Source organism: Spodoptera frugiperda, chromosome 30 (genome assembly GCF_023101765.2).
Source record: "Spodoptera frugiperda isolate SF20-4 chromosome 30, AGI-APGP_CSIRO_Sfru_2.0, whole genome shotgun sequence".
NCBI classification, from domain to species: Eukaryota; Metazoa; Arthropoda; class Insecta; order Lepidoptera; family Noctuidae; genus Spodoptera; species Spodoptera frugiperda.
In genome coordinates this window covers 2,257,230-2,283,955 of record NC_064241.1, presented here as the reverse complement: position 1 = coordinate 2,283,955, position 26,726 = coordinate 2,257,230, and the positions used below count along the sequence as shown (strand labels likewise).

The 26,726-nt window shown below is 42.8% G+C and overlaps 1 protein-coding gene across 10 annotated transcripts; it reads left to right on the top strand.

Moving 5' to 3' along the window:
• The first annotated feature begins 403 nt into the window (after positions 1-403).
• LOC118270146 (ankyrin repeat domain-containing protein 17) lies at positions 404-26,692 on the top strand. Of its 10 annotated transcripts, none has more exons than XM_050707012.1 (45): positions 405-761; positions 2,144-2,267; positions 7,934-8,099; positions 9,760-10,021; positions 10,103-10,324; positions 10,496-10,753; positions 10,844-10,997; positions 11,981-12,191; positions 12,299-12,512; positions 12,601-12,826; positions 13,051-13,361; positions 14,861-14,965; positions 15,096-15,159; positions 15,285-15,344; positions 15,938-16,029; positions 16,597-16,773; positions 16,866-17,012; positions 17,188-17,385; positions 17,469-17,677; positions 17,761-17,914; positions 18,004-18,225; positions 18,311-18,583; positions 18,687-18,855; positions 18,927-19,164; positions 19,405-19,537; positions 19,638-19,738; positions 19,812-20,028; positions 20,300-20,446; positions 20,533-20,658; positions 20,787-20,944; positions 21,298-21,459; positions 22,033-22,155; positions 22,271-22,420; positions 22,542-22,701; positions 22,815-22,929; positions 23,045-23,268; positions 23,362-23,523; positions 23,609-23,698; positions 23,813-23,929; positions 24,394-24,556; positions 24,805-24,893; positions 25,007-25,156; positions 25,375-25,500; positions 25,669-26,013; positions 26,085-26,692. In XM_050707012.1, the coding sequence occupies exons 1-45, from the start codon at positions 573-575 to the stop codon at positions 26,106-26,108; spliced, it is 7,527 nt and encodes a 2,508-aa protein (XP_050562969.1). In that variant the 5' UTR covers positions 405-572; the 3' UTR covers positions 26,109-26,692. The 10 variants fall into 10 exon arrangements, with proteins under 10 accessions (XP_050562967.1, XP_050562969.1, XP_050562966.1 ...); XM_050707009.1 differs by adding an exon at positions 1,487-1,528 and having other exon boundaries at positions 9,754-10,021; positions 20,357-20,446; positions 23,813-23,947; positions 25,669-26,692; XM_050707011.1 differs by adding an exon at positions 1,487-1,528 and having other exon boundaries at positions 9,754-10,021; positions 22,818-22,929; positions 25,669-26,692.
• Positions 26,693-26,726: the final 34 nt, after the last annotated feature.

Genomic DNA, 26,726 nt, shown 5'->3' with positions numbered 1-26,726 from the left:
TTATAGTAATTTTAAATTAAAAATATAATAAAGCCTTGGCTAAATTGCATCGATTTTTACAATTTTATCAGTATTAGAAATAATATTAATTATTAAGTAACATTTCTTTAAGCTAGCGTTATGACCATAAACAACGGACTAAATTGCTAAAAAATTTTTTTTGGAATTTCAAGCATCCAAAAGAACAGGACTTTAGTTGTTTTTAATGATGATATTTTAGTGATAATTTATACTATTACAATTATTAAATTATTATAAAGATTTTGTTAATATTAACTGGCTGTTTACATTTTTACGCTGTACAAAAAAGTTAAATTATTGTCTATACATGGAGTTTCGCATTTTTGGTGGTAGATGGCATCCTGAAAAGTTCAAAATTACTACACCAGAGGGAGATAATTGGTTAGCCTACTTGAAGCATCCGGGAACCTCGCCATAGTAGTAGACATGGCGGGTATCAACCTGGCTAAATGACGAAATAAATTTTGTTTGGTAATATAAGATCGTGTTAATTTCGTAGAAAAAGTGTTGATACTAAAAGACTAATTAAGTTATATTGGATTAGGACAAAGATGCAGAATGTTGGACAGTCTGAAAACCGAAATATCGATAAGGTGAATGTGCAACTTGATGTGGTAAAATCGTCCACTCCTCAAAGTTCGGCTTCGAGTCCGGCCAAATCTGAAACCGAAACGTATTCAGGAGCGCCTGCCAAATACATGACGGACTCTTCGGAGAGCGAGGATGACTCTGTGTCCGAGGTAAAACGTGTTTTGTTTTCGACAGAGGCGGTGGCAGTGAGGGAATGTGATTATCTGTACCGCTCTAAATACTGCAAGGGACATCTTGTACATGTCTGCTCTAACCATACAGTTTCTTCTATTACCGAAACTACCCTTCTAGCAGAAAGATTTGCTTGAAATCGTGCGTAGCACGCTGAAACGGACTAATCTATTTTACATTCTGAATAGAGTACGTCGCTTGCCAAATATTCCGTAAAACGTCAGAAAGTCATAAGTACATACGTACTACTGAGTAATGCATGAAATTATTTATGCCAGCCGCTCCTAGACAGTATTCAATTGATTCTTTGTAATTCTACGATGTGTAAGGGCTAATCCGCCGTAAGAGAGTTTTCATTGTCTATTTGTGTTTTGGATAAGAATTGATGTGCGGTGGCCATGTTTCTCGAATCACATGCATTCAGTCGATGTGAATCTCTGAATAATGGATTTTTGTGTCGTTATTTTACTATGAATGTGCGAATTATATAATTTTCTATTGGATTCGTCATAAATATCGTCAATCATGGAATGTTTTGTTTCGTCACGAATGACCAAGTTGTACGAAACGTTTAGTGATATTCGCGCAAAAACTACGGTTACTGGTGAATTGCAAGGACCATTGACAGTAGCAATTAGCTGTAAACACGTCCTTATGCACCACATTGTCAGTAGATCTCATATGTTTCTCGTTGGTGTTATAGATCTTGCTGGCTTGTTTGTGCCTTAGCAGGCCAGACCTGTTGGTAAGTCGAAGACAACATTACTGAGTGCCCAGAGCTTCACCAACAACAATAGCTGTTGCAGTTTGAGTGACTCTTTCCGTTAACCTGCATAATGTGTGTGCTATGGACAATTACCACATATATTTGTTTTCTTTATGTTGAATGGTCCTTGTGATTCTAACATACTAGTCTCTTCCATCTGAATTTCATCATTTCCAATTCATGTTAACATTACTAATATATAACCTAAAAATTCTTACTAGATATTGTGCTAAACCAAATTAAAATGAATGATCATTAGTGCTACAATTGAACTAACCTATAATGCTTATAGTGTTGAAAGACAATATAATTATATGAAAATAACAGCTTTATTGAATGTTAACCACAGAAATGAATAATTAAATACTAGAATATTTTATTTAAGTTGAGATTCATATGACAACAATAATGTTCCAATAATTTTTATTATATTATGCTTATTTTAAATTTGATAATTGATGAAATAGTAGTAATAAACAATGTTTACAAAAACTTAGTACATGGATTTCTAAGAAAATGATGAATTTTCAAAACATAATTGGTAGAGTTTGTTTTGAAGTATGAATGATAACCTGTGACTTGTTTGTGCATCAGGCGGAGATGGAAGAGGAAGGTGGTGGTGCAGAGCCATCAAAGTTCCTGTTATCCCACGATGACCCAGAGCGGGCTGTTGACCCAGAGATGCAGGCTCGACTAGAAGCTTTGCTTGAAGCAGCGGGTATGTTATTGTTATACTATTATCTGTGATACACTTTGCTTGTTATTACATGTGTCATAGGTACATATAAAACTTTATTACTAGTCTTTTAATATGAATAATGACCATGTACTTCTAACTTTCTTGAATAGTGATATATTTGTATACTATCTTCAGGAACACATCACAATTAACCTATGTTTCAACGTAACCACTGCTAGTTCTATTGATTAGTATATAAATCAATGTTTTTAATTATCATAAATTACTAGGTCTAATGGCCTTAACCTTTGTTTATTTCAATGTACGCCTCATATTTATCCTGGAATCAATATATTGTAATTTTTTATGCTACACCAGCATTGTTCTTTTTGTTACAATTATCAAACTCAATAATTATTGAAAACTAACAACAATTCTATTTCAATCTGGTCTTTATTTGTTGCAATATAATAGTTTTATTCAACAAAATCAAGAAATAAGTAAAATACTGAATGTCTTTATAATACTCAACAAATTGATGTCTGACTGTAATGACTAGATTTATGATCCACCTATTATTATTTCCAAGAAACAGTAAACTTAAAACCCAATAATTATCTATATACAATATATGACTATCAACATCAGCAATACATTTGATCCCCATTACACTTTTATAGTAATAAACCTTTGACATTTTTGGAAATAATTGGGAGATGCCCCAATCCCAATCTGGGGTCAATGAACTGTACATATTAGTTGAGCAGTATGTAAACAAACAATAATGTCACATGTACACAATAGTTTACATGTTGAGATATGTTGATGTGTTCTTTGTACTCTTGTACAAAATGTACATGCATTTATAAATTAAATGTCTAACAAAATTAATTGAAGATTTTATATTAACTAGGTACCATCATCGTCAGTTTGCTTCCGTGCATTACTGTACTTAAACCTTTTCTATTTCAAAGAGATTGCCAGGGTATTCAATAGCAGTGAACTTGGTCATCAAACCTTAGGATGTGACTTAAAAAAATATACATTAGCAAGAAAAAATAACTTAGTATTTGAAATGGTTAATGAGCATGCAGGTTATTGTGATCAACAAGATTTATTGTCTTTAATGTGATCCATAGTATTTTTTCTTTAAAACATTAGCAATACTTGCACTTTCATTCTTCTCTGTTATATTTTGATGATCAAGTTTCATATTAGAAAAGGTTCAGTCATTAATACAATCGATCTCTATGATAATTTAAACAGTTATAATGTTCTCATGTAGATATCAAGAAAAAGGAATTTTCCTCTTACGTAGCTACATCTTCGCGGTCACGGTATGCATATTTGAGTAGTCAGGAAGCTAGTGTTCGGCTGTTCGCTAGTTACCACTACCGGTTTAAGTAAATTACGTGGCGCGGTACTTAAACTTATCTATGTGCAACTGCTTGTGTTGACACACGCGTGACATGCTCGACCCGCGTCCGTAATTAATTGAGCGTCCTTAGACACCATAGCCACTTATTTAAGTCAATAAATACAGTTTAACGTCTAGTGTTGTACAGTACATAAATGTTGAAATCAGATATACGAATATTCTGTTGCCCTTTTCGTTTGTTATTAATGAATAGTTCGCCTTTGACCATAACTTTTTGCTAGAGAGCTATAAATTAATACACATAATAAATAAATAAGAATTTAAGTAAGTACACTTATCTGAAGTATTTGAGTAAACCATTACCTTGTTGTATATTTTAATTTAAAGTATGAAGTCGTAACATACCAATGAAAGTTATTTCCTACTTATACTAATTTACAAAGAGATATTTGCATGAATTAAACTCGATTACGATTTTCAACGCACCGTCTCGCGGCTTACTACGACGCGACGACTAGAGATCCGAAATGTGCAACGTCACTTGTTAGCAAAAGCGTAACTTTAGTACTCTGTTTGGTCTAAAGTAATAGCAGTAGCGACTTGATTATTGTAGCCCTATGTTAGTATACAATTTAAACCAATATATGCATATAAAAATATTTAATTCCACATTAACATTATCTTGATTACATTAAAATTAATTGTAACTAAACAAATTAATTTAAACTTGGTTATATTGTAACGATGGTGGCTTTGTTACATTAAACGCTACAATATCGCAAGATAAGCCACATCCAACAGATCGCCGCAGAAATATTTACCGACTACATTCGTAAACGTCATCATCACCGCGTCTGCTACTCGCACGGCGCGCGGGGCGCACCATGAACAGTGCCCCATAGCGATTTGATAAGCTTCAGCCACGCATTTTATTCTCGTATGGCGTACCTATGTAGCTTGACGTTAGCACTACACTACTGCTTTGGACGCGGCGACCAGATGGTAATGATCCAAGCATTATCTGTTTCGTAAACAATTCGTGTTTGATACAATACATCCATTAATTTCAAATTATTTACTAGAAAAATATGTATATAGCTTTCTGATTTTTGTGCAGTTTAATATCAGTATAGATATTTTACTGCAATAGGCTAATAGAAGTAGTGGTTATTTTTGAAGAAATATCTATATAGTTGTTGATCTTCTTTCATTGTATCGATAAGGCATTGACTCTGATTCACCAGAATAGATTTATTTTGATAGGAAACATTAATAAATTAATGCATTAATAACTATTGTACCTTTTATCATTATTTACTATGCGCGTTATCAGAGATTTCATCAATATTACCACATAGTATTAATTAACAAAAATTAAAAAGGCAAACCATCAGGTTCAGTTTACTTGACGAACTAAATTAGATTAAGAATGTCATTCAGGACATCGCGTTAGTTAGAACTACGAAATATTAGCAAATAATGGGCGTCAGTGTGACTAGTGAAATAAAGCACAACCCGCCTTGACCTCTTCGCACACATAGCTGCATTCACTATTTGTCTGAGCAAGTATTTAATAAATCGATAACTTTCGTTATTCTGCAACGAACACGAAGACTAAATACTTCGATTTGTACATTGTATTGACTATTATCATTTTGACGGGGTCTATAGATTAATGTGAACAAGATTTAGGGCGATGATCAAGCCCGTAGTAGACATTTATAATGGCGGCTATAATAAAGACTGTACTTGGATACGACCTTGTGTACATAGCTGCCAAAGAAAGAATTTAAAAGTAAAACTTTACCGAACTCTGCATAAATTATGAAGCCGCCCACATGGTTATTTAACGCCTTGTCGATTTCCGTATAAGTGCATAATATAATGTATAAAAACATTTGCTAAACAAACTGCTCATATCAATAAATTGTAATACGAATATTGTTGAAATATATCGCCGTTTGTTATTACGCCCTTGAGCAAATAGAATTTCTCAAATAACTGGAATGTCCTTGTCGATACAGCTAATATTATAAAACATATACTAAGTACACGTTGCATACATATTATGTGACTTATTAACCCACGGTATGGAGGTCAGGATTTCTTTCAAAGTAAGCTAATAGTAATTTGGGAACGGACTACTAATAGTAGCGTATTGTTCTGTTGCAAATACGAAGACTTGTCATTTCGCATCTCATTACAGTAGTGGTATGGCGGGCAGTCGCCAGTCCACTACCCAAGTACTGCGGCTTGTGACGTAACCTATGCACGAACAGTCGAACAGCCGCGGAAAAAGATCTCCCTGACGGCGCAGCGCACAAATGGAAACAGAACTCGCGGGATGTGTACTACTCAAATGTGCCGTTGTTTTAAGGACTACAGGCATTAAGACTTGCTTTAAATACTGAATTCTTTATGTAAGCAATTGATTGCACTAAAAGCGCGTAGATCTCGTCATTTAAAGCGTTCCGTCACGACAAAACATAAATTGGAAATCGAGAGAAGTGAAAAACTTACACGATAGACTGATGTTGAATGAAATATGTAACATTCCTTTTGCCCCCCATTGTGTGATCTTGTACTCCATTGAATTCCTTTAAGGCGAACAATTCACAAAAACAATATCTTGTGAACTTATTAATAGTTATTATACAGTTACATGAAATTTCAAATTCTATAATCATATTATGGAATCTGCCCAAACCGGCAACAGTTATGATTACTTCCGTTTGTCAGTTCATTTACAGACAACTGCCTGATTATTGACTCCTAAATTAGGGGATCGCATATACCGTCTCGCGTGATAACGGTATGCACCAAATATTACAGGGCTTTGATGTCTGCGGACATGAAAGACGGGATTATTCATAAGACTATCCCCACTGTCTTGAACCAAAACATCCCCACTGGCTGCGAAAAGTTAACTTACATTGCTCTGAAGTTATTTGTTGTAAGATTGTAATATCCTGAAAATAAGTGAGTGTTATCTAATTATCGACTTGTTTAATTAGAAATTGTTGAACAAATATTCTTGTTCTTCTAATATGTACACAACTTATTCAGATAGCATCTTCGAGAGCTTTGACTTCTTTATGTTAAAAGTACGAGTAAGTTTACGTATCCATGTTGTTACAAGTTTGATTAACACTAAGTATCTCGAGAATCTTTACAACTTGCACAATATACCCACATGCCAGATAATTTACGAATTACTTGGTTACTTACGTTATTATGTCAATGGCCATTAAAATATATCCATGTGCTTTTGTAATTTTAATGATAAAAAATGCTGCCACATGTGGCTACCACCGCTTAGTGTAAAGTCGTTTAGTAAATCGGTCTCATAAACATATCGCTCTGTTTGTAGAGAAAGTTAACCATAGGTTCCGGTCTCACTACGGGACGTTACATTAATAAAAGCAATACAAGGATTGCAATATAAATAACATTAATCAAAGCTCCCACGATCCATAATACTTAATTGATATAGGTATATTTAATATTTAACAATCTGACGCCTTATTAGCTTGAGTAGATAGGTAGGTACTCGAGGAGCGTGAGATAACAGATTCTGCTGCGATAGATCTTTTGTTTATGCGTTGATTGATCGGAGGAAAGTGTCGCGTGACGTCATACGTGTATCCTAATTAGAGGGAATGGAATGTGTTTATATTCTCAGCTTGTAAGGGCCGTATACTGCATTTCATATAATATTACAAGCGGTGTGTGCTGATCGGTAGCAAAAGAAACATTAAAAAGTTGTGTTGTTATGTACTACTTGAGAAGTTTTCTTTTCATTCACTATGTATTAAAAGTTGGAGTATGACTACGTGGTAAATAGAGTCACTCTAACTATGTGCAATGTTAAGTATACCATCTCTTTCCAAAGTTTCTCTGTCAACTTCATGTTTACTTATTTCAATCAAAAACCTTTTTATACCCTACTGATTACTACGCCAGAATGCAGGTCTTATTTACCTTTTTATAACTATTATAGGCAGATTTTTGTACTACATCAGACCTAGCCTTAGATATGCACAATGCAGTGGAGCGAATTGCAGTGATCATAACCATTGATTGCGCTGCAATCTGTAACCAGCGGCTAATCATGTAATTTTATTGGTAATCTCGGGCTTTTAAGGTTTCTCTTTAGATTATACATTTCATTATCATTTAAGTACCATGACTTTAAACTTTATTCAGTGAATTGAGGCTTGACACAATCGATGAAGTATCTTTTTTATGTCGGGTGAATGACTGGGGAGAACTCGACAATATTTTGCTTTATAAAAGCAATCCTTAAGGTGTGCATTTTCGTGTGCAGGCATCGGCAAGCTATCCGGTGAGGGCAAGCACCTCGCCGACCCGGAGGTGCTTCGGCGGTTGACGTCGTCGGTGTCGTGCGCGCTCGACGAGGCGGCCGCCGCGCTCACACGCATGCGCAGCGACCAGCCACCACCACACCACCGACACCACCATCAGGACAAAAAGTATGAATACGTGACCATCTTTTTTATTTATTTATTTACACACACACACATAGACACTTTTCTTCGACAAATTTTGCTACGTGAATGTGTATAATGGCCTATAACAAATTGTTACTTACTTTGATTTTGTTATTGTTTAATAATATTTACAACGGGAATTCTTGTCCGTATGTTTTCATTGTAACATGTTGACTGGCGAAGTTCACCGTGTGAATCATCCAATAGTACGAGGCAACTAATCACATGTGTTACATAAATCCTAGTCTACAGTCTAGACCGCCCTTGTGTCTAGTGCTAGACAGAGTAGGGAGTACTTCTCGAACATTAAATTGTATCAAACAATGAGCTTTGATTAAGTACTACTTGTATACACGCTTTAAGTTTCATAACCAAATTAAAAGTGTAACGGCTATTCTTAGCCGCCTGGGCTCAGGGAACGTCAATGATATTAACCTGGAATACTCAAACAGAATTCTTTTAGACGACCTGCCCTAATTTTGTCGCAGCAGTAGATATACATATAGCCTAGTTGCCTTTAAAAGGTGAAGTGTGGAACTCTGCAAAGTAGGACACTCATGTAAAAATAACATTGTGGGTGATAGTTTCTGGTTTATTCAAATTCTCATACAAAGTGATGGTTCTTGAGCCATTTCACTATACTTGTATTTGTAAATAAAAGAGTGCGTTAAGTTCAGTCGAAGGCTGCTAAAAGTACATTAAGACTATGCAATTATGCATAGTTATATGGCAGCTTTTCACGTTTTACACATGACACACGCATTACCGTGTCAACAGTTAAAGAATGCTCGGTGCCTCGGCGATGCGGGTTAGAGTACGTATGTTTAACATTTGCCGGACGTAATACGTAGTTTTATGTGACAATGTTATCCTTTAGTTTCGTCTGTATTCCTAACATTTGGAACCTCGTTTTCTCTCTTACATTATTGTAATGTCTTTCTGTGTGTAAAATAGTATTAAATTAACAAATCTCTAGCCTGGCCCATGTTACCGTTATCCCAGAATATCCTATAAATGTTTATGCTTACTACGTCGCGTCGTAAGTCGTAACTTAGTTTCCCCTTTAAATTAATGATGCGTTTTTCACATTACGCCACGGCAAATACTATCTATTAACTGTAAATTATCATAATAATATACTGTATTATCGATGTTTAGATTTGCACGTTATGTTTTATTAAAAACACAGGGCACATATTCCTAGAGAATTTTATGAATAAAAAATAATGATACCATGCTAACTCGCTCCGACTCCACTAATACCAATTATATATCGATTGGAAGCTCTAATGCATCGCCATCAATAATTTACCGTTACCCAGAATACTGCGTCTATACCACACGTGTAATGTATTTCTACAAACAATTAAGATTGTGTATTTGTTTAACTTATCAAAAACATTACTCGTGTATGTGTTCACTTTTTATATTTGTAATTTTATTTAATTTTAATGATGAAAATCCGAGAATTGAGTCAATCGTACGAGCGGGAAGCCTCTCTAGTTGATACTGTTGACTAGATGAGACCGTTTCGGGACAGTGATTCGTTAAGCTTTGATCTTATCTGACTTAATTTGTTAATAATAATATCATTGTATTTTGCTTTTCGAGCGTTGATATTCTGTCACGGTGTTAGTTTTAGTCAACAATGTGGGTCGAGTGCAACGGGAACAACACCTACGGTAGCGTCGTCGGTCGGCGCGGACGGCGCGCCATCGCTAGCGGAGGCTTGTTCCGACGGCGACGTGGGCACCGTCAGGAAACTGCTCACCGAGGGCCGCTCCGTGCACGAGACCACGGAGGAAGGAGAGTCGCTGCTCTCGCTCGCATGCTCCGCGGGATACTACGAGCTCGCGCAGGTGCTGCTAGCCATGCACGCCAGCGTAGAGGACCGCGGCATCAAGGTACGCTATCTGAGCTACGGTCGTAACCGTCGCCGTATAATAAAGTGTTCGTGAATGATTACAAGTACCGCGTCCGTGCAGGGTGACTGCACCCCGCTGATGGAGGCGGCGAGCGCGGGCCACGTGGACATCGTGCGCCTGCTGATCGCGCACCACGCCGACGTCAACGCCGTGTCGGGGTCCGGCAACACGCCGCTCATGTACGCGTGCGCCGGCGGACACGAGGAGTGCGTGCGCGCGCTGCTCGAGAGCGGCGCCAACGTCGAGGACCACAACGAGAACGGACACACGCCTCTTATGGAGGTAACGCACTTTAAATCACTATCATTGTCATATCTGTCCTGTGTAATACATTTTTCTTGTTCATATTTCTTCTAACTTAACTCGACCACTTTCCGCGATTCCGCCTAAGATTTGAATCTAACGAATCAATAATAAAATGTGTAATAATGTGCGTGGTGTCGCTACGTTTAGGCTGCGTCAGCGGGACACGTGGGTGTGGCCAAGATCCTCTTGGAGCACGGCGCAGGCATCAACACGCACTCCAACGAGTTCAAGGAGTCGGCGCTGACGCTGGCGTGCTACAAGGGCCACCTGGACATGGTGCGCTTCCTGCTGGCGGCGGGCGCCGACCGCGAGCACAAGACGGACGAGATGCACACGGCGCTCATGGAGGCCAGCATGGACGGACACGTCGAGGTCGCGCGCCTACTGCTCGACTCCGGCGCACAGGTCACTATACTACTCTATACCTGCCCACATACCACACTGCCACTTGTGACTCACACCTGCATAACTCTATACACACTGTTTTCGTTTTAGGTTAACATGCCGACTGACAGTTTCGAATCGCCTCTTACTTTGGCGGCGTGCGGTGGCCATGTTGAATTAGCGATGCTACTTCTAGAACGAGGAGCGAATATCGAGGAAGTGAACGACGAAGGCTACACCCCACTCATGGAAGCCGCTAGAGAAGGTACGTGTAAAAGCATTTACTGTACCACTAACTTAATCTTATTTGTATATATGTTCTTAGATTATTACTTATTTGTATATACGGTAAGATAGTATCATAATAATAAATTGTTTTATATATCTTGACTTGGCTTACGAGGTTGTCGACATGTGGAATGTGGATTCGGCTATCGTTGTGCCGATAGTCGTGTCGGCCAACGGTTTAATACCCAACAGCCTCGACAACCACCTTAGAAGGCTGGGGTTGGGCGGATGGATCAAGGGCCTGATGCAGAAGGCAGTACTCCTCGAAACGGCACGTATTGTGAGGAGGTTTCTGTCTTTGGAGCCCTAACCACCGGTAGCTTGGACCATGCTCCCGCTACTGGTCGGCTCCTATTTTTATATTTTTAAATGTTATTTTATTTTTTATTTTTATAAGTAATGTTTAAAAATATAATTTTAGAGTGTTTTAAATAAATATATTGAAACATAATTGTTTTATGAATAATACAATCTATATATTAATACGTGATGCAAAAACTTTGGACCTCTTTTTACGATAATTGCGCGGACGTAGGAGCATAAAATTTGGTACACTTATAGTTTATGTGTAGGAGAAGTGGAGAACGCTAATATTTTTCAAAAATAATGCTTATAAAGTACATTAAATCAATAAATAAAACATTACACACACATGCATGCAAAATCGATAGACATTGCGATGATATTCTCACGTCTCATATGAAAAGAGTTTTATAAAAGAGTTTGAGTTAAATAAAAATTATCCTTCAACGTACGTTAAGTGGTATTGTAAATTAAATCATATATGGTCGAATTTCGGCCACTAGGCGATCACTAGTTTCAATCAATTTATCAATAAAAAATTGGTTGTCTTTTCGAGCAAGTTGTACTTTGAAATACTTCAGTTATAACAGCATTCTATAAACATAAATTTATCTAATATACATTATTTAATTAATATACATGATTTATCTAATTCAGGCCATGAGGAAATGGTGGCATTACTACTGGGTCAGGGAGCATCGATCAACGCGCAAACAGAAGAAACTCAAGAGACTGCATTAACGCTGGCGTGTTGCGGCGGATTCCTCGAAGTGGCCGACTTTCTCATCAAAGCGGGCGCCGACGCCGAGCTAGGAGCCTCCACACCTCTCATGGAAGCTTCTCAAGAGGGACACCTTGAGCTCGTGCGGTCAGTACATTATTTTCCGATATTCTTATATTTAAGTACTAAAAATATATTATCTGCGGTAGTATAACGTTAAGCGAACAAGCCTAAGAGAGTGGTGTGTGTCGCAGGTACCTGCTGAAGGCGGGCGCGGACGTGAACGCGCAGACGCAGACGGGCGACACCGCGCTGACGTACGCGTGCGAGAACGGACACACCGACGTGGCCGACCTCTTGCTGCGGGAGGGCGCGCAGCTCGAGCACGAGAGCGAGGGCGGCCGCACGCCGCTCATGAAGGCGTGTCGCGCCGGACACGTCTGCACCGTGCAGTTCCTCGTCGGGAAGGTCCGTATTTTGATAATGAGTAGGTGACCGATAAAAATATTCTTCATTTGAAGAAGAGAACTGAAGAAAATTGTTCGTATATCCACAGGGTGCAGACGTAAACCGCATGACCGCTTTGGGTGATCACACGCCGCTCTCACTAGCGTGTGCGGGCGGGCATGTGGACGTGGTGAAGTTTCTGTTGGCGTGCGACGCGGACCCCTTCCGCAAGCTGAAGGATAACTCCACCATGCTCATCGAAGCGGCCAAGGGAGGCCACGCAGCCGTCGTGCTTCTCCTGCTAGACTACCCGCACTCCGTCATGTTACCGAGGGGTGAGTACTGCCTATTTTGTTGCTGTCTACAACTGACAGATTATAAAGGTTCTCAAGTCATGCTTTAATTTTTTTGACTACAGATGGCTTAGTATGAGTTTGTTTTACGTTAAACGACATCGCATTCGGCGCTCGTATGATTGGTTGGTTCATAGGAGCCAACAGAGAGAATCAGAACACAATTTGTAATGAAATATCGTGAGTGAAATGTGATTCGTGTGCAGGTAACGCGACGGCGGAGGAGGCGGGCGGGCTGAGCGCGGCGCAGGCGGCGGCGTTGGGGCTGGCGCACGCGGCGGCGCCGGGCGCGGCGGGCGGGCCGGCCGGGGCCGCGGCCCCGCGCGCGCTGCTGCCGGCCGCGGCCGAGGCGGGCGCGGGCAAGTTCTCCAAGGTGTACCTGGACGAGCGCGGGCTGGCGGCGCGCAAGAAGCCGGAGCCGGAGCCCAGCAAGCACAAGTGCACGCGCAAGCAGCGCGCCGCGCCGCCCCACTCCGACCACCACCTGCCGCCGCCGCCCGACATACTCGACGACAACGTACGTATACACACATCTACACCGCTAACGACGATCTGCTGCCACTAACCACTGATTCGCGTTTACTAACTAACTAGAATATAGAGATCTAGATATAATTAGATTTGTTCATACTTATAAAATCAGAATTGACCAGTTGAGGTCCATCAGTGGTCCAACACATTGAACAGTGAAATATCAAGGAACTACTATCCTATGAAAACAACTAAATATCACTTGTCTTGATCTCTATATTCTATCTGTATACGTGAATTTCTGCTTTTATAAAATGTAAAATAGTGTACTCAATTAATTGTATATTGTATAACTAAAACCAAGTATTATTTGACATTTTGAACACTTTACATTTGATTTTCCAACAAATTTATTTCTTGAGATATGGTATAAACTCATTGTTCTATGTAATATATTGTAAAGGGTTCTAAATGTCTAAACTTAGTAACAAAAACTTAGGGAAAATTGGCAAAATAGCTTCAATCCCCTAATTCATTTAAGATAACTAATGAATTGGCATTCAGAAGTTTATTATGATACATTTTTAAGTATTTTTCTAGTAATATAAGTCATATATTATCAGAAAAAATACAAATGTTAGGAACCTTTGTGTTTAGCATAATATTTATCAGATGAGTTCACTATTCAAACCTTTATACAAATTTTAAAACCTAGTGTTGAAATATTAGGTTTTAAAATTGTTACATATAACACCATCAAAGGCTTTATTAACAAATTACTAGTAAATGTAACAGTCACCACACAACAATTATATTTTGCTAAAATACAATGTATTCTGAGTAATGGATACCTTCAATTTAATATTACTTTGCATGTTCTTATTGTTCACCATCAACTAACCTTTCGAAGCGAATAAAAGGGACATACAATTTCATAGTAAACTTCTGAATGTATAGTAAAAGGGCTTTACAATTCTGTACACCAGTTGCATAACTAACTTGTACGCGGTTTTAATGTTATTATACAACAATAAATCGTATTTGTTCACTCGCGCCTATCAACTGGACGGTTTACTGACAATAGAGAGCTTGGCCAGTTAACCTTAAACAAGAAGTGACATTAATGCTTGGCTATCTTTCTTACGTGTTCTGAGCTAATTGTTTCTTATATTTCTTAAACTTTTTTGGGGTTACACTGTGGAAACCCTGCTGGAGCTATGCAGCTAGTGTACATGATTACTCCTTTATTCATAAACACGACAACGAACAAACAACAGAAAATTTATTACATGGAACTTACATTGGCATCTTGTCAAGTGGTGTGCAGTGTTTCTAAGTAAAGGTGATAATCATTGGTACATTTGTGTGGGTTGTTTACCTAACATCGTAAAGCTTATCTCCTAATATGCCTCTCATTTGTATTAATTTTTCCAAATTAACCATTGCGCCCCCACCTAATGTATGTTATTGATACATATGTATATTGTTCGCTTAATATCACGATTCTATCATTTCATTTCTATTTGCTTGCTTCCCACGGTGTAGATTTGCCACCACGCCATGGCTAAGGTATCACTCCCGCCGGGGTTTACGTGGAAGGATGTTAACAAGAAAGTTAAAATTAAATGCCAGATTAAAAATAAATGCAACGTGAGTCACACTATAATTACATTCAGTAAACTAACTGAGTACTTTAGTAGTGCGGCGCCGCACACGTAGACCTCGCTAGCGCGGTCCGTGGCGGCGCCGCGCGAGCCCCGCTCACCCGCCTCTGTTACAGCGGGACCCGCGCGACTGTCTGCCCGACGCCGACCGCAGCCTGCTCGACCTGCCCGACCCCGCAGGTATGTACTACAACTCAAACGGCGAGCCCGTACCATCTTATTAACATTAACATGAATTTGTCTACTGAGTCGAATAAAGTGTGTGATGAGTTAACTTTTGTAAAACGGCGGCGTTGTATGTGAAGGTCCACCAACGCTCGCCACGTCGGCGCTGCACGCCTTGGACCTACAGTTCTGCGCTCAAGGCAAGTCGACACGTCCCTCGTCATCCTTACAGAATCTTATATATGTTTGGCTTCCACATTCCCTTTCATTTCATACGGGCGCAAACAAACACAGCGACTTTATGTTTCTCCCATCCTCAAAACGCTTTGGTAACTTGTCAGCAATGGCGTTTTCATTATGACCTTGCTTGGGCCATTTGACAATACCAATATACCAACCAAATGTTTGTATGTAAAATGCACTATTTGCTGAACATGTCTACCTTCGTTTTGTTTTTGTTGTCAATTATTTTAGTCACTGCTTCGTGTAAGATTTTCTTTAGCTTTTCATGTGATCTTCCGTGTGACATTTCACATTCCCTTATTTACCAACTTATTGAAAGTTAATTTTGTTAAAACACATTATTAACCTCTGTTCAACAATAATAGTCCAACGTTTACTAACCTTCACCATTACACTGTAACACTAAAATCCCTAGACAGAATACTTCAACACTTCATGAACTTACTGAACATAGTAGTAAAATAATACTGATGAGTATTGAGCAGGTAAGTGGTTGAAGTAGTAGTGCAATACGTGTGGTGCGAAGTGAGTGAGTAAGTTGTGTGTGCAGGTGTGACGACGGTGCACCCGCCCACGACGCCGCCCTACCCGCCGCCGCAGCAGTTGTTCCCCGTGCAGCAACTCGCCACCAACCTCAACCAGGTGCGTGCACACGATACTAGCATAAGGGGACAATTAAATTATTCATTCAAGGACCTTCCTCCGTTCTAGAGTAACATTACGAAATATTTTTAATTACCTATATCATAAATGTTGTTTCAAACTTATCGAGTACTTGTTTTGTATGAATGGATTAAGGAAAGTTTTCGACGATCTGCAAATATTAAACGCGTTGATCATTATAGAATACTCCGATACAAGAGCGACCGCGCGCGAAGGTTTCACGTAAATGCTCCAAGTTCGGTTGCAAGTTCCTACTGCTGGACGCGTTGCAACGGCTCGGCCAGCACATTAGTGAAGTGGGTGCCGTCGCGGTAATCTTCGCGAGTTGTTTTTGACCTCAATAGACCATACGATACTATTCATTCTTAACGTACTACGTATGCATAGTGTTTGGTACTGATTTAGTTGTAACATCGTAATCGTATTAGATAGATTTGAGTTATTTAACTTGTTGTTTCCATGTAAGTTTAGACTAGAAAAAGATTGAAGTATTGTTATCGACACAGAATTAATTTAACAGTAACTGATTTGATTGTTGTTTTCCAGCACCAACTGCAGGAGTTGCAACAGCAGCAATTCCAGCAGCTAGCTGTACAACAACAGCAACAGCACCAGCAGCAACAGCATCAGCAGCAGCAACAGCAGAAAAAGCAACAGCAGCAGCAACAACAGCAGCTGTACGTGCAAGAGTTGCAGCAGAGGCCCGAAGCCTTCGCGGCGCAGGTAAGCTTCGCTACGGCGATCGCTCGTTACCGTAGTGCGTGGGTGTAGTGGGCGCGCCGGGCGGTGTAGAAGTGTATGCGATGTGGTGGCAGTTGGTGGAGGCGGCCGAGGGCGCGGGCGGCGCGGAGGCCGCGGGCGTGGAGGCGCGCGAGCTGGGCGCCGTGCTGGCCTACCTGCAGCGCGAGGTGCCGTCGCTGGTGGCGCTGCCGCCCAACGAGCTGCGCTCGCTCGTGCTGCAGGTACACGCCTTCTACTGCATGTCTACTGCATCCTCTTACTTGTGACGTCCCGACACTACTAACTGTGTAATCCAATATTAGATTAGTCGATTGACGCCATGTGAACGGTACCGACGGACGATTAGTATTGTGCATGAACGGAATTTATTCTTTGAGTGATACATGCACGGTGCAGGTGATGCAGCAGAAGTCGCACGAGATCCTGTCGTCGAAGTGCGCGGAGGCGGAGGCCGACCGCGGCGACGCGGACGCGGACGACGACGGCCACGAGCGACACGCGCGCAGGCTGCTGGAGGAGGCGCTCAGCGCGGACTGGCCGCGCCAGGACCATCACCATCACCACCATCACCACCACCACCACGTCGACGTCACGGTATGGTTGATCTTATATTATGTAATATTTTAATAAGCAATGTTCTGATTTCAATTTAATAATTTTTAATTTTAATATTTTAGGCCAGCAATGGATGCCAGTTCAGACTACGACCATCGTCTCCCTCGGGGAAACTCGAGAGTGGCATAATCCTAACGCGGGCTGACAACGACATATTGACAATACCTCAATCGTCTTCTCAACCTCAACCACAGCAGCAACCTCACGCTCAGCCTGATCTCCAACCACATTTTGCACTGCCTCCACCGACGCTGCCCTATGAAGATTATAGGTAAGATAGACAGCTCTCTGTATAACTAAGAAATATTAGTTTGAGATTGTATATTATGTGTATAACTGTTGGCTCGGTCGCAGGTCGGCGACGTTCGCGGCGTCGCACGCGGGCGCGGGCGGCGCGGGGGGCGCGGCGCACGTGTCGCTGCCGGCCGCGGCGCACGGCCCGCCGCCGCAGCCCGCGCCGCAGCACTCCAAGCGCGACCAGCACCACCACTCCACCGCCAAGAAGAAGGTACGCGTCTGCACTATCACACAATTTACTGCAAATATGTCCGCGCTTTTGATTTTGCTTTATAAATGCATACAATGAAATCGTTTCAGAATCGCTTCGCGGGCACGGGTAGAGGCTGCCGGTCGGGCGAGGCGTTCGGCACGGCGACTCCCCCCGCGCCGGCGCCGGCCGCGTACTGTGCCATGGACGTAGACGGCGAGACCGACTCCAACCATGACACGGCGCTCACGCTGGCCTGCGCCGGGGGACACGAGGACCTCGTCGAGCTACTGCTCAGTCGGGGCGCGGATATCGAACACCGGGATAAAAAGGTACCCATTTCATCTAACTTAACTTTTACTTTGCATTGTTCAAAACAAAATCAGCATAACAAAACTAATCGTAATGTTTCCTTAGGGTTTCACTCCGCTAATTCTAGCGGCGACTGCCGGCCACGAAAAAATCGTGGAAATCCTTTTGAACCACGGTGCCGATATCGAGGCACAGTCGGAGCGAACAAAAGACACTCCGCTGTCGCTGGCGTGTAGCGGCGGGCGATACGAAGTGGTGGAGCTCATCCTCAGCCGCGGCGCCAACAAGGAGCACCGTAACGTCTCCGACTACACCCCCCTCTCCCTCGCTGCCAGTGGTGGATATGTGAACATCATCAGGTTACTGCTCACTCATCAGGTACGTTCTCTTCACATACACACGTCATCATTAATGTTTTGCAGATATTGTTACAGTGTATTTGCTCGGTTTAAGAAATTAATGTAATGCTTGTCGTTTTCAGGCTGAAATAAATTCTCGAACTGGTTCGAAACTCGGTATTTCCCCTCTCATGTTGGCTGCTATGAACGGGCACACGGCCGCCGTCCGCCTGCTGTTGGATTGCGGCTCCGATATCAACGCGCAGATCGAGACCAACCGCAACACCGCTCTCACCCTCGCCTGCTTCCAAGGTACGTAGAGTTGCATCGCTGCAGTGGTGCAAGTAGTGAGCGCGTGTAGTAAGGCCCCCATGTACGTGCAGGGCGGCACGAGGTGGTGAGCCTGCTGCTGGACCGCAAGGCCAACGTGGAGCACCGCGCCAAGACGGGGCTGACGCCGCTCATGGAGGCAGCCAGCGGCGGCTACGTGGAGGTGGGCCGCGTGCTGCTGGACAAGGGCGCCGACGTCAACGCGCCGCCCGTGCCCTCCTCCAGGGACACCGCGCTCACCATCGCCGCCGACAAGGGACACACCAAGTTTGTGGAGCTCCTGCTGCAGAGGTACAAACCTTCTCCACTTTAACATTGTTCAAACATTTCGTAGGAAACTATGAAACATTGGTTAGGCGTAAATGATTGCACTGGATACTATAAATTATTGAAACAATGCAGTAAAAAGTGAGAGCCTCATTATAAATAGTTAATACTTTACACCTTATTCTTAGTTTCAATACGAAATTATAATCTGTTATATTGTATATTGAAATGTGTCAAGTGACTAAAATGCATATTTCATTAAAGGCGAGCAGCGGTTGAAGTTAAAAACAAAAAAGGCAACTCTCCCTTATGGCTGGCAGCGAACGGAGGACATCTCGCGGTAGTCGAGATGTTGTACGCTGCCGGCGCAGACATTGACTCACAGGACAACAGAAAGGTATGAACATACTCTCAAAACCAAGACAAGCTCCTTCAGTTTAAACTCTAATAGATAAAGGCCGAGCCGATTAACTATTTTGTTTTTATTTTACGTTTAGGTTTCATGCCTAATGGCTGCATTCCGTAAAGGTCACACTAAAGTGGTCAAATGGATGGTCGGCGTAGTTACGCAGTTCCCCTCAGATCAAGAAATGACAAGGTATGCTAAACTTTCTGAAATACATTAGAGTAGTGTCACCGTAGAGTGAGATGAAAAACTAAGCCATTCGCAGGTACATCTGTACAATCTCGGACAAGGAGCTCCTGGAGAAGTGCCAGGAGTGCGTGCGCGTGATCCGCGCGGCCAAGGAGACGCAGGCGGCGCGCGCCAACCAGAACGCCACCATCCTGCTCGAGGAGCTCGACGCCGAGCGCTGCCGCGAGGAGTCGCGCCGCCAGGCCGCCGCGCGCCGCCGCGAGCGCAAGAAGAAGAAGAAGCTCGAGAAGAAGGTACCCCACTCCCACCACCTATTATTCGGCTGCCGCCACCATGCTCTACACTTCTACGATTCTTATGCTCTCCTCCACCTCCTATGTCATCCTGTTCCAAATAAATAATTTGAAAGCTAATGCAAAATTAATGCTCTTCAATCGGAATTGCACTATTAAATTCAATACAATTAATCTTTAAATTCACTTAAGGATTGTTTAATTTGAGTGTCATAAATATATAAAGCCGTTAAAAGGGCAGCATTACAAAACGGTTTAGTCTTGCATGCAGGAAGAACGGCGTAAGCTGCAAGCTGAAAATGACAAGAACTCTATGTATTGTGACAAGGCACTAGGCGAGTGCTCCGAGGGCGGAGAACCAGACGATGAGCCCGTCGCTAAGGAAGAAGGAGACTCCGGCATTGATGCAAACTCACAGGTAACAACTAATATCATGATATTCAATAAAATAGGTACTTTGTCACAAAATTGTTTTATTAAACTCGAACGACACTTTACTTGTAGGGTTCCTGTTCGTCTTCCGATGTAAAAGCTCCGCCAGTTCAAACTACTAAGTCTAAAAAGAAAAAGAAAGAAGAGAAGGCAGCTCCCGCTCCACCTGCACCACCTGCCAAGAAACAACCAGATAAAGTAAGTAGCAATAAACTATACCTAAATCATCGATCATCTAAGTAGTTCTGAATTAAAATATAGGGAAAGAATATTATTCAATGTTTTCGTCTTTAGTTAAATTCTTAATTAATATATTTTTTTCGCAGAGCAAACCTAAAATAGAGACAAAACCTGAGAAAGAGAGTACCCCGAAACCTGACAAGAAGCAGGAGAAAGAGAACGTAGCGCCGAGCTCTCCCCCCGCCACCCCAGTGAAGCCCGCGCCGCCGCCTGAGCGCCGCCCGGCCGACAAGAAGGACAACAAGTCAGTATACTTCCACACAGACCAGCTCACCTTCCTAGCTTCCTATATCTGTGCTGACGTTGGTGCTGAATGAATGCGCTATATCGAACTACCAGTGACGAAGGATTAAGATCCTTACGTGAATAAAACAAAATCTCAATAATCGTTTTCAATCAGTACATCAATGTCCACATTTTATGCATGTGTTTTACAGTTTGAGTGAATGATAATTGAATTAATAATATGCTTAATAATTTTTGTTTTTTACTAGCTATTACATTCTTATCATTATGACCCAAGAGCAATTTAGATACTGGTTTATTACGGAAACAATATCCAAAGGGGGCTAAAAGTAGTAAATATTGTTCTTGCAGAAAACCTGAAGAGGAAAGCCCTAAGAGCATTACAGTACAGAATGTTAACAAATATGGGAATAACTCTAGAAAGAGTCAAGTATTCGAATCCACTAGGCACATTGTGGAAAAAGATGAACTTGATACAAGCGACAAAAATAAAAAGACGCACAACACGCATCAGTAAGTTCGATCACCATGTAAACGTATCGCGCCACCATTCAACGAACACACAAAATCAGTGCCAGACATAAATATTATATCCCCTTATAGTCCCACAGTTCCTGCATGTCTTCTCACGCGGCCTGCTTCGTTATATACTTGGTCCTTTATTTTTGGCTTATTTATGTTTGGGGTTATTGCATTTTGAGTGGTAACTAAATGGAGTTTTATAAAATAAATCAGATGCTTAGCTTGAAATCTCAATAAATTAACGCTGAGCGAATTAAATATACCTGTATAAATGTAAATTATTTCCTAATGAACTAAAGTTTACCAGAGATAAATCAGTTTTTAAAATCGTCGATGATCTCAAACGACGACTATGCTACATCTGTACAGCTTGAAAACAACTCTTAGAAGTTGGAAGAAGGGAAACTTATTTACCAAATTACAATATAATACCAACCCAAAGCTTATGATCTGATTTAATGATTACAATATTTACGATTCCATTAAACACTTGTACACACGAAACAACATTCATGTTATTTTGTTATGATTATTTCTCTACTAACTCTGTGTTGCCTGTACCAGATGGGAGACGGAAGGCAAGAGCACGTCTCCCAAGGGCGGTTGCGTCGGCGGGCGGCGCGAGGAGGGCTGGAAGGAGGTCGTACGCAAGTCCAGTGTACAAACGCTCTCTACTGTGGAACCTGGGTGCGTAACTAACTACTTCATATCATTATATTCATCTTTCTGTACTGTGTTATCTTTAATGGCAAAATAATATGAGTTTAATAGAGTGATTAACATTAGAATGTTGTTATTACAGTTGTAAGAAAGTGTCAGTGGCGTCCCATGCAATCTCTCGAGTGATTGGGCGTGCGGGAAGCAACATCAACGCTATTAGATCTGCTACGGGCGCTCATATTGAAGTGGACAAGCAGAGCAAAGGACAGGGCGAGCGAATCATCACTATCAAGTGACTATTTTCAATATTATCTCAAATATTAAGCTTATATTGCAACAAATACCGTAGTGCACGATATTTATAGAAATTTTACGTTGACTGAATAATAATTTTCTCTATCTTTTTATTACAGGGGCTCAGCGGAAGCGACTAAACAAGCGGGTATGTTGATCGCGGCAATGATCCGCGACCCCGAGGCGGACATCGTACAACTCTTGCCGCGAGCCACCGCCAAGCCTGCGCCGCAGCCGTTACCGCTGCAGCCCAAGACACCCAAGCAACCACCGCCCAAGGTACTTTCAATTCTCATTCAATACATTGTTTTATACTAACATCTACTTACGTGCTTTAGATAACCTCCGCGCTGCCATTGCATTATTTTCATAACCGATGTTTGTATGTCCAGCAGCAGGCCGGCGCCAGCAGCAGCAGCAGCAGCTCTGCCAGCAGCCGCACCACGCCCACTGCGCGCGCGCCCGCCAAGCAACACGTCCGCCCCGCGCCGCCACGTCTGTGTCACAGTCAGTATTGCCACGCTTATCTTAACAAATAAATTAGTAAAAGCTTTGTAACTGCTTCTCCACTCGTATGGAAGGATGAGTGATGTTGTAATGTAAATGTTATTCGGTTCCACAGCGGTGGTGAGTACGGAGAAGCGCGTGGCGACGTCGAGCGGGTCGGCCGCGAGCGCGGCGGGCGGCGCCAAGGGCCCCGGCGCGCTGTCGTACACGGGCGCCATCGTGGGCGCGCGCACGCACACGTTCGCCGCCAAGCTCACGGCCGCGCCCGCGCCGCCCGCGCCCACGCAGGCGCCCGCGCCGCCACCGCCCGCCGAGGTCAAGCCCAGGCCGCCGCCGCAGGTACATGCACTTTTATCACTCTCACTTTTACCACTTTCTCTTCTGCGCTGTACTAAAGGCGGTAAAACTAAATCGAACGTTTGTGTCGTGCAGCCGACGAGCGCCCCCAGCAGTAGCCCGGGCTCGGGCCCGGTGGGCAGCGCGGTGTCCCCGCAGAAGACGCGCGAGCCGTCCCCCGGGCCGGCCGCGGCCGCGCCGCTTCACAAGCCCGACGACAGCGACAAGCAGCACCGCCTGCCTGATCGCACCGTGCAGGTACTTGCCCTTCTCACACTACTGCAACAACTTGTCTGTGTCCTCTACTGATTATATAATTCTAACAATACTATGTGGTTTCCAGCTAAGCCCTGATAATTCAAGCTCGTGGAGTGCTAACGAGGAAACTACGCCGAACACTTCCACAGCGCTACATATTAATACCACACCCCAAGTAAGTAATTTGATTACCGCGTTTTTGGCGTATTTGAGAACAATTTATTACTCAGCAGTAATTATAATAGTGTAACATATGTTTGAATTTAAATAAAATGTATTGGTCGGGCAGCCGACGAGCCGCGCGGGCGGGCAGGAGTACTCCCTGTTCAAGGACGTGTCGGGCGGCGCGGCCGTGTGGGGCGCGGCCGGGGACAACCACCACAACGTCGAGCCCCCGCCGCCACAGGTGACGCACTTCAATATGGTAACTTTTGTTTCATCTTCTTTGCTTATTATATTATTCTTTGTAGGGTTATTTGCTTTGTTCTAACTTATCTGAATATGATTAGGAAGTCAAAACTCGATCTGAAAATATGAATGGACTACAGGCTATTTGTAAGTACTGGGAACCAAATAATTATTGCAAGGATAATACCCAAAAATATATGAAGCTAAAACCTAAAATCGATTAAGATAAAGTATACATAGTATACCCCAAATAATAATAAAAAAAATACTAGTTTAAAATAATCTTGCTCTGTATGATCTTTCTTCAGATTTCAACAGCCAGTCTATTGAATTCATTCATTAATTATTTCAATCGACACTGGGTTATTTAGCATTTTCTTTTGCATACGATTTATGTCGAATTAGAAAGTGAAATAGCTCTGCGTCAATGAGGAGTAGCCGTAATGTGTGTGGGCGTTGCAGGTGGACGCGAGCAAGGCGCCGGGGTACCGCGGCGGCGGCGGCGGCGCGGGCGGCGGCGTGTCGCCGTGCTCGCGGACCTCGTCCCACGGCAGCACGCCGCCCCCCGCGTACGCGCAGCCCAGCTACCACCAGCCCATGCCCATCGGGAACCACGCCAACCACGGTAACTATACACTTACACTACACACATATGTACACCCTCGTACCATAACACTTGATACAGATTACGCAGCGTCCATCTACTACTTACCATTTTCTTACGTTTATAATCTTATTTCTTTGCTTGCTAAACTAAATTGAATACAATAAGTCTGAAGTTGCGTACAGTAAAATTATACTTTCACTAATCTGTTGCTTATTGACTCGATCCAATGAATTTATAACCTACATTGATATTTACTTACATTCTAGGTAACAACGTGAACACAATGGACATGAGCGGACTTTCTCGGAATGGACCTATTTACCAAGACAACTCCAGAAATGGCCACAACATGATGGTAAAACATTATAAATACATGCTAAATAAACACTAAATCCTTTCCACACTATTAATTTAATAATACTCGTAGTATTAGCCATGTGTGTAAGTTGTACCATGTACCTTCCGCAGCAACAAGTGTCGATGTCGAGCGGAGTGAACATGAGTGGCGCGGCGCTGGGGCTGGGCTACGTGGGCGTGGAGTCCGTGTCGCGCCTCAACCCGCGCGCGCCCGACTTCGCGCAGAGACATCCTCTCATGCAGCAGAAACATAACGCGCAGGTAACACTCATTGCCATTTTTACTGACAATATTCTTACTTATACGATTTGTTGTTTGGAATGACTTATTTTGAATATGCTGTTTCTAGTCAGGCATGTTCCATCTTCGACCACATTGTCACTTACCATCAGACGAGATCGCGGTCAAATGGATATCTGGATTTAGATGAAAAAACATTTTGGTAAAATCTAATTATTTACGTTTCTCGTCTTCGGCAGTTGTTTGCGGGCACTAGCAACGCAGGCAACCTGAGCGCGCTGCTGATGTCGTACCAGCAGCAACAGGCCATGCCGCAGTCTCCCAAACCCATGCAACACGCGCCGCAGCAACATCACGCCTACCAGGTAACTGGCGAAAAGCTCCACTAACGGCCGAAATTTAATATCTTTGACAACCTTGAAACTTATAAACAATCGTGATTTATGATTTTTTTACGTAAATTTAAAATCAATTTTGGTCTAAGTAGCAAATAAACATTACGTTACGGTACTGACATCACTTTCTATGCGCAGTCCCTACTAGAGCGCGGCGTCGGAGTGAGCTCAGGCGGCTGGGGCGAGGAGGAGGAGCGCAAGCCGCGGCCCATCGGCACGGAGCGCGCCTGGAAGCTCACCGCGGCCGAGGACTGGGGCCACGCGCACGTACACCACCAGCTCGCCGAGCCCGAGCGCTACGGCGCCATGGGCCACGCCGGCCACGCGCTGGACGGCGCCTACGGCGGCGTGGGCAGCGTGGGCGGCGGCGCCACGGCCGCGGCGCTGTCGCTGATGCACGCGCTGCCGCTGCACTACCTGCCGCCCGTGGCGGCGCCCGAGCCGCCGCCGCACTGGGACCCGGCGCACGCCGCCGACAAGCAGGTACCTGGCCCGCGCCGCTACTGACGCCGCGTCCGCTGCACTCCGACCTCACCTTTGTCGCTTGTCGCCAGGCTTGGAGCAAGTGGACTCACTAGAGCCGCCCGGGGGGACCCGAGGCCGCGCCGCCGCGTCCGCCCCAGCCCCACAGGATTATATATAATTGTAACCCTTGGAAACGGTGTAGATATTAGTGAGAAAGAATTATATTATACAGATTATCTATATACATAATAGAGAAGATGTCCTATCGAGAAGAGAACTACTTATACTGTACGATCGACTGAAGTGAGCATTAAACGATTCATTATAATGAAACTCGTGAGGGGAGTCGGATGTAGTTTTATTTGTTACTGCCGCTCGCCGGTCGCGACGTTACGTTTAGACGAATTATAGTTATGTTATAGTCGGCGTCGCCGTTTCATCTGATGTAGATATACGCGTAAACGAATGTAATAGTAGGTAGCTTGGAATGTGATTCCGAAGTGCCGCTGAGTGTTTTGAGTTGCCTTGCGAGCGGTCGCCGCCCGCCGTCTATTATACATATTTTACACTATATTATGGCATAATGCGATATTATTTCGATGATTGGTACGCTCGAAAACCAAGGCGGAATATTAAACATGTATTAATAAATTTGCTTGTACATGAAGATTAAATATCGATATATTGATGCACTGTATCCACTGGTGTTTTTAATAATACCACCTGTTTTT

Excerpts from the sequence above, each read along its gene's own strand:
- LOC118270146 (XM_050707002.1), top strand. The coding sequence starts at position 573 with ATGCAGAATGTTGGACAGTCTGAAAACCGAAATATCGATAAGGTGAAT. Across the intron at positions 18,226-18,310 it reads TCGAACACCGGGATAAAAAG|GGTTTCACTCCGCTAATTCT; the intron begins GTACCCATTTCA and ends ATGTTTCCTTAG. Across the intron at positions 19,165-19,404 it reads GTGGAGCTCCTGCTGCAGAG|GCGAGCAGCGGTTGAAGTTA; the intron begins GTACAAACCTTC and ends ATTTCATTAAAG.